This window comes from Anguilla anguilla, chromosome 9, assembly GCF_013347855.1.
Source record: "Anguilla anguilla isolate fAngAng1 chromosome 9, fAngAng1.pri, whole genome shotgun sequence".
Lineage (NCBI taxonomy): Eukaryota > Metazoa > Chordata > Actinopteri > Anguilliformes > Anguillidae > Anguilla > Anguilla anguilla.
The window spans coordinates 53,920,378-53,929,051 of record NC_049209.1 but is presented as its reverse complement, the minus strand read 5'-3'; the positions used below and the strand labels follow the sequence as shown (position 1 = coordinate 53,929,051).

General features: G+C 49.3%; 1 protein-coding gene across 4 annotated transcripts in view; it reads right to left on the bottom strand.

Annotated features, from left to right (window-relative positions):
* The window catches only part of LOC118234817 (transmembrane protein 151B-like), a 17,690-nt gene extending 12,410 nt beyond the window's left edge, over positions 1-5,280 (bottom strand). For 3 of the 4 annotated variants that reach the window (XM_035431602.1, XM_035431604.1, XM_035431603.1), the window contains exon 1: positions 4,544-5,279. In XM_035431602.1, the coding sequence (XP_035287493.1) occupies positions 4,544-4,603 (60 nt within the window). In that variant the 5' untranslated portion in view covers positions 4,604-5,279. Of the gene's footprint in view, positions 1-4,543 lie in introns of all 4 variants that reach the window. The other variant, XM_035431605.1, reaches the window with a different exon arrangement.
* Between the last annotated feature and the right edge of the window lie 3,394 nt (positions 5,281-8,674).

Below are 8,674 nucleotides of genomic sequence, written 5' to 3'. Positions count from 1 at the left end.
AATGTAGAGAGGGAGGGATTCAAAGTGAGCATCAGACTACTAGCTCTGCAGTCCTGACACCAGAGGGGCTCTGTAGTTTACCTTCTGTTGACAAATGACAGACTCCAAAGGCAATCAAAATAGAATCAAGACTCTCTTATAGCTGAACTAAGGAAGCAATTGAACACAACTTACTAACCAGAAACACTTGTGAAGCCACTTGTCCCAAACATTATGGTTCCCCGAAATGGAGAGACTACGTTTAAAAATGCCATTTCTACAACGCACCTCAACCCCATGTGAACTGTTTGATTACAAGTCTAAAGTTGTAGTACAGAGCCAAGAAAAAACATATCTGTGTCCCAAATGGTACAAATTTCAATTAACTATTTGTAATTCAGTATCTTTCCACTACTCAAAATTACTTCCCCCCCCACGTCCCTCTCCACCTCCCTCTCTCCCCTCTCCTCCCCCTCTCCCTCTCTCCCCCCTCCTCCTCCCCCTCTCCACCTCCCTCTCTCCCCCCTCCTCCTCCCCCTCTCCTCACCCTCTCCTATCGATCAGGGTGTAACCGAAGCCGCGAGGTCTCCCAGCCACCAGGAGCGACAGAACAGAACTGAAAGAGAGAGGACGAGAGGAAAAAAAGGAAGAGTGTTTTTAGAGCGAGAGAGGTGCGGCCTGTCGCCCCCGGACGTCGTGTACCGCCATTGTAAAAACCAGCGCTGCGTAGGCCGCCCGGCGGCCATGTTTTACACGCTTATTTGCCGAAGAAGGCCTTCCTCTTGGCGCGGGAGCGGGTGAAACTACCCTGGGTCCCAGCACCTGCTTATTTTAGCAAACCTCAGCGCCTGCAATAGCACCCCCCGTCCACCGGGGCTTTCGCCATGGCAACCAGAGATACTGTGCCCACAGAGAAGCGGGGTGAGTCGCGGCCCAGTGACCTCAGTGCGTTTCAGCGCCGAGCGTGGGTGGGGGGGGGGGGGGTTTGGGGGGGGTGGGGGGGGGACGGGTGAGGAGGTGACAGAGAACAGAGGAAAGCAAAAAAATGGAGGAGGAAGGAGGGAGAGAGAGAGAAAAGAGAGAACAGTGAGTCAGAAGAAGAAAGCGGAGAGAAAGTGCATCCCCAGAGATGGAGCAGTGCTAAAAAAAAAAACAACAGCCTCCTTCTCACTCTCCCTCCCTCCCTCCCTCCCTCTCTCTCACTCTCCCTCCCTCTCTCTCTCTCTCGCTCTCTCTCTCTCTTCCCCTCCCCCTCCCCCTCTTTTTCTCTATATCCATCACTCTCCCTCCCCCTCCATCTCTCTCTCTCTCCCACACAAGGCCCTGTTTAAATGATGAATCAAACCGTGTAAAACGCAGGGAAATGCCCAGCACAGGTAAAGACTCCACCGTCCCCTCCAGGATCACACGTTAATTTAACTTCACCGCTCGACTCTGGCGCTGCAGGGACAGCAGAAGCCTTTTCTCTCTGGTTGTAGAGACGCTTGTAATCTGAGACGGAACTCTAATGGCTGCAGACCGCGGTGTCGACATCCCACAAATCAGCCTGTTCCGTCTCACCCAGAACTGCTCCGTGTGATCCAGCAGCCAGTACACACACCTGTACACAAATACACACCTGCTCTGACTCTACACACACCTGTACACAAATACACACCTGCTCGGACTCTACACACACCTGTACACAGTCACGCACCTGCACTGACTCTACACACGTCTGTACACAGTCACGCACCTGCACTGACTCTACACACACCTGTACACAGTCACGCACCTGCTCTGACTCTACACACACCTGTACACAAATACACACCTGCACTGACTCTACACACACCTGTACACAGTCACACACCTGCACGGACTCTACACACGCCTGTACAAACTCTACACACACCAGCACAGGTACTCTATACACACTGGTAAAGGCTCTACACACACCTGTACACAAATACACACCTGCTCTGACTCTACACACACCTGTACACAGTCACGCACCTGCACTGACTCTACTCACGCCTGTACACAGTCACACACCTGCACTGACTCTACACACACCTGTACACAGTCACACACCTGCACTGACTCTACACACACTTGTACACAGTCACGCACCTGCACTAACTCTACTCACGCCTGTACAAACTCTACACACACCAGCACGGGTACTCTATACACACTGGTAAAGGCTCTACACACACCTGTACACGATTACACACCTGTACAGACTGACTCTATATACAGCTGTACACAAATACACACCTGCTCTGACTCTTCACACACCTGCACGGCTACTCTATACACACTGGTAAAGGCTCTACACACACCTGTACACTGTTCCAGGCTGATTAGATCTGCCAGGTGTCTCATCCCTAATCTCCCTGAGAAGGGGTTTTTGTTCTTTTGTTGCTCTTTTTATCAGGGCTACTCAACTCTGCTGCTGGATCTGCTGGTTATTTCTGTTACTCAGCACCTGATTGGTCAATTAAAGCAGGCGGTAACACAGTTATATCGCCTCACCTGGTTTCCTGAGTTTGAACTACCTGGTGAACCAAAGAAAAAACCAGGGTCCCCCTTCTTATGTACTTTTTTTATGAGATACAGTTGTAGGGACAGCTCTATTCTTTAACAGTTTTTTATTAAAAGTGAAAACTCTGAAAACTGAGAGGAGGTAAAACAGCTGAACGGTAGCATCACCTGGAACCCACCTTCACCTGCGCAGCCGCGTACTACTCCCGAGAGACTCAGAGATTCTACAGCATGGCCTGGAAGGGTTAGGGTTAGGGTTAGGCTGTGTTATCACATCCTGTGCTGGGAGCGATATAGGAATGGATCGATTGTGGCACAAAATTAATGCATGTCTGTCATCATCTCTCCTTGTCTCTTAGAATAAGTGAACCTGCGCAGGCCTGTTATTCCCTCAATATTGTATTCGGCAGTTAGTGTTGGAGACAGCAGAGAGGATCTAAATGACCGTGAGTGACAGCTGATGACATGACTCTTGACAGTGTATCGCGTGGTACACGCACGTGCTGCACGCAAACATTCGCAGTTCGGCAGATTTGGCCGCAGCATGTCTCGTGTTAATAAACCGCGCTTTAACAGGCGAACCAGAGAATTTCCAGGCGGATTCTGAAAAAGAAAGAAGCAGCAGGAGTCTCGTGCGCAACCGATCAAATGGCCAGGCTGTCCGTCACTTGAGGAATGCGACGGTCCAGCACGTGGCTACCTGTGGCTTGTGGGGAACGGATGGGACTGTCCGTGGCTTTGATCAGGGATCTCTCACGAAACGGACTTTACAAACCAACCTCGTACATGGACAACGATGGCATTGATTATCTGTAAGGATTCTTTATCGATAGGACGATTGACGCTTGCCTTGCTCATCGACATCCCAATATTTACCTCCTGTTAGGCCGCATTCAGTTATTCACAGGGGGGCAGTTGTAGGCTAGATTGTGTGTGTGTGGGGAGGGGGGGGGGGGTAGTAACAGTGGTACTAGAAGACTGTGCCAAAGTATTTTGGAGGGTGAAGGTTAAAGATGGACGCAGTGGATTATAATAAATCATGTATAGCGCGAGCCACGAGTCAGAGCTGCAATGCAGGCATGTTGATGTTCTACGGGAAATTGGGTGTATAAAGGACCCAGGCCAAGTCCAATATACAACCAGTCCCTTCCTAAAACTGTGTCGCTCTCCTTCATTTCAGAGGTACGCGCTTTTTGAAGCACCGCGGACAAGTAGCTACCAAAAGTGACGACCGTCAGGCGTCTGCGCGTTTGTGCGAATTGGGGAGTTCACCTTGCGCTCACGCGGCTGCGCTTGTTTAGAGACTGATGGCGTTAATTGGGCCTCTCTCCCTCCCCCTCTCTCTCTCTTAATTGAATTAACTTTCCCATTGGTTTCGTTGTTTTGGCGGACCATGATGATCTCGTGTGTCGATAGCACACCCCCCCCCCCCCCCCTTTCTCCTTCGGTGACCCTGTTCTGCTCAAATACGGTTTCGATGGGAACGAACAGTAAACAGCAGCGTTGGTTTAGCCGCGTGCACGCACGCTGTTCCCCACAGTGCGTGTACACAATCATACTGTAATTTGCGCAGCACTTGGACGTGCTTACATAGCATGGATAGCCAGCCACCGACACGGCTATATCTCTATTACATGCATATATCTGTACCCGTTGCAAGGACACGAATAGCGCACGTACACACCTGTCTATACGCAGTTCTGCGGCGTGGCACGTGCTTTCTAATACCTGACATTTCCGCGTGTACAAGTTCATGGCGAGGATATTTTAATGACGATACTGGACTACTACTAGTGACGGAACTTTGGTATCACAACATGCGGGGATGCCAAATAGCATACCTGGGCAGGCTATGTTCAGACAACACCCCCATCCCACCCCCTCCCAAAAAAGCCTAAACACGCAAATAAACAGGGAACTTCATAAAAAAACAGCAGATGGATCAATGACGCAGGTATTATTGGGGTAGGAGGACATATGTACTGAGAAAATAATGGACACGTCAGTATTCGTTTAGCCCCAAAAACAGGCGCCTTACCTCCTCCCTCCCGCCTCCACTCAGCGTGGGTGCTTCTCCGGTCACCGTCACCCCTTGCATCCTCTGTCCGCCCCTCTCCTAATCGTCCTCGTTAGCACCGGAGACCGGCCCAGGACGCACACAACCCGGGGGCCCGGCGTCGGGACCTCCACGCAGCGTGTGTCACCCCATCCGCCGCTGCTCCGGTTCCCCTACAGCAGCGTCCGTGACGAACACGCATTATATATCCTCAGATATCCAACTCCCTTTCCCTGTCTCTGTTCGCGTTGAGTCCTTTATTGCACCGCTCTCATTTTGTCAGACCCTTTCCCCGTTATTCGTAAGGATGGCTGTTGACTCCTTCTGTTCCCGCGACCGGTGATGCTTTCCAGACGCTCGCGATCCGGGGAGTCTCAAGTGGGGCGGTGTGTGTGGATAAGCGTCGACACACAAACACACTAGAAAAAGGCTGAACTGGGAACACCAATGAGAGTGAGAGAGTGAGTGAATGAGAGAGAGGGATATGGCTTGATAGGCTAATGATGGGACGAACGCGAGAGAGGGGTAATGCTTATATGAAGGCGGTTCTTACTTTCCCTAGCATAAGAAAAGTATTATTTTCCATTTTTCATAAGATACACTACGCAGCACATTACCGATCGCTTCTGCGAAGAGTCAATTTGGACTTTTTCCCTTCGTCGGACTCACAGGACGTCCTCGGATTTCCCTCGTTAACCCTCGCGCTTCCCAGCTTTCCAGCGGCGCGAGCTGCAGATCTAACACCGCGTGCACCTGCACAACGCAATCAGGACCGTCCGACTGACGTCATTCACCTGAGCAGATACGCAGACAACAGCCTCCCAATTTACAAGTCAACTACATCCTAAATGAATTTCGCGCGTGTATGATGTACCGTGGCCCAGTTGGAACTAGTCCAGACTGGAACCGCGTTGTCCTTCAATACAGCTGATTACACAGTTTACTCCCCTCTTGCGGTTTCGTGGGTTTCAACGAGTTGAGGATTTTCAGATGAAAACAAAAACCAGCACATCCTGTGGTTCTCCGGGGAAAAAAGGGTTGGGACTCTGTGGTGATATTCACCTACTCCCTGCTACAGCCTGCCGACCGTTAGCTGTCATAGCAGTCACGTCAAAAGATACACTGCCCTCGCGGCCGTGTGTTAAAACAGAATCAGAATTAACAGTCAGAAATTTAATTCACCCGTGACATTTGTGTGCCCTCGAATCACATTAATCTGCATTAATTTCTGAGTACCTGCCCTAGCTGTTAACTCTACTGACCCATCGCCCTAAACGGGAGCAAAGGTGAGCCATTGAGCTGTCTGTCACCCGCAAAGGGAGAGCGCTGTTTTGGGCACTGACCCCCGCTGCCTCCCCGAATCACATTCTGGATGTTCCCGGTCCAGGGAATCCGATCTGACGCGAGGTGGAGGGAACGTGTGCAAGCAGGACGCAGAACGGCCTTCACCCTGAATAAAATAAATCAGAAATGGCTGCCGTGCTGCAGGTGAACATAAACGCCTGGCGAAGGGGCAGCGTAGGAGTCGCACTCTCTGATTGGAAAGTGGGGGGGGGGGGCGTTATATGAACACTGCCTGGTCTGCTTCCATCAATCTTAACTGAAAATAAACCAACCCACTGATCTCTTGTACAGCAGCTGGTATAGATACTACTAGTTGTCCATCTGGGCCGCCTAATTAGCAGCTCAAGGAGATTTCTAGCTGTTGAATGAGGTTTGGCTTTGTCATGGTTGAAGTGAAAACCTACAGGATGGCATATCTGCAGGAACAGAGTTGGGTAGTTTTTTTTCTCCTTAGTTATCTGACTGCTTGCTTTACAGCAGTGGTCACTATTTTTTCAATGATCATTTTACTGGGGCACAGAAGAATATTACTGTGGCACATACCCCAGTAAACATGGTATGACAGTGCTTCAGGTGCAGACTAGATAATACTAACATTGCTCATTCTAAATATGAGTAAGGGCTACGCTATTTTTCCGAGTTTCAGCAGTGTGGAGAACATTAGTCTGAGTGTCTCTTCACTGTGGCATGCAGCTGTTCGTGGGATGCTGGGCCCTCCTCCAAGAATTATGGACGGTTTTATTTCTGGGACTGTCATATTTGGGGAAGAATGGTGGTTAGATTGTGTGATAACACGTCCTTTCCTGGGAGTATTAAATGATAACTGAGCAGAACAGGTATTTGTCCGGCACGCTGTGCTTTGAAGGTGCAGAGAGGGCCTGTTCCCCCTGCTTGGCCAGGTGCAGCTGTGTCAGCTGAGATCACAGAGCGTATTGTTATTTATGGGTGTGTTAGTTACTGTATCCCGATGGTGCAGGTCAGAGCTTTTCATGCGTTTGATCATTTGTTTGTCTGGTGGAACTGTGGCTTTTCTGGAGCTCACTGATGGTGATGCTGCTGTCATTATTATTATTATCATTATTATTAATATCATCATCATCATAATTATCATTATTGATATTATCATTATTATTATTATTATCATCATCATTATTATCGGTGGTGGTGGTGTTGCCATTTTATTTTATATAATTTAAATGTTCTGTATGAGAGAGAAAGAGAGAGAGGGATGAATTTACAGTTTTTCCACATAAACCCAAATAATACCGGCGCGTAGACACCTCGGGCACAATTTTGCGGCAAACAGCACCCCCTTGTGGTAAAATATGGTTTTGCCGATCCTCCTGCATTACACTTTCCGTTATCACACCGCTGTGCCGCAAGAACAGGGAGAAGGCGGAATCGCGGGTAACTACGCATTTACGCGTTTACGACATTCCTTCGACCTTGCAGCAACGCTGGCATCAGCAACGCCGCTAGGACACTGTGTAGGTGGACCAGTTCTGGACTAAAGTCCTCCTGCTCCAACTTCACAAACGCCCACGCCCACACCCACCCCCTCCCCCCTCCCCCGCCCCCCGGCACAGTCTAAAAAAAAGAAAAAAAAAAAGAAATTACTGACAAGACTGAACACTACCCTGGAATCTGCAATCTGCCTAACATGCACACACACACACACAAACATTCTACACAGTCATACACATACACACCCTCAACTATGCAGTCAAACACAAACACACAACACACAGCACAGTGTATATGCAGTAACATGCCCCGTAGACACTCAGAACATGTACATGCAGTCATACACACAAACACATAATCTGCTTGTTCAGTCTTAGAACCATACACAACACACACCCCGCTTACAGTCACACACAGAAGATAGTCTTGGAATACTCCTAATGCCAAAAACGTATATATGGACACAGCAAACAGACTCTCCTTCACACACGTATACACCTCCAAACATTCCTACGATAAATCTTAACCTTAGATTAGCACACGCCACCTTACAGCAGCCACTATCCGCTCTGACACACCCACAGCTCAAACGCAGTGACACACACACACACACACACACACACACACACACACACACACACACACACACACACACACACACACACACACACACACACACACACACACACACACACACACACACACACACACACACACACACACACACACACACACACACACACACACACACACACACAGCCCAGTCAAATGCAGACACACACACACACACACACGCAAACACACCCACTGCTCAGTCAAACAGTCACACACACACATACACAAACATACACACAAACACACCCACTGCTCAGTCAAACACAGTGACACACACACACACAAACACACACGCAAACACACCCACTGCTCAGTCAAACGCAGTGACACACACACACACACAAACACACACACACACACACGCAAACACACCCACTGCTCAGGTAAACCACCACCTAAAACAAACCCATAAAATGTCCACTCCAAGACCGTTCATTTAATGTTGAGCAACATGTGACTTGGCTCCTCCCCCTCAGCACCCCACCCAACCAACCGAATTGCAGCATCGTGTGACAGAGTGCAGTAAAGCGTTTCTCAACCAGTTTCATTGCCAAATGGGAGTGTATTCAAGTACCTCCTAATGCGCTCCTGCTGCAAAAATTAAGTGCCAAAACACAGTCACAATCAGACCCGGGCCAGACCTGGGTGAAATATGGTATCAGAAATCTGTAACTCAATAAATGCCAGGAA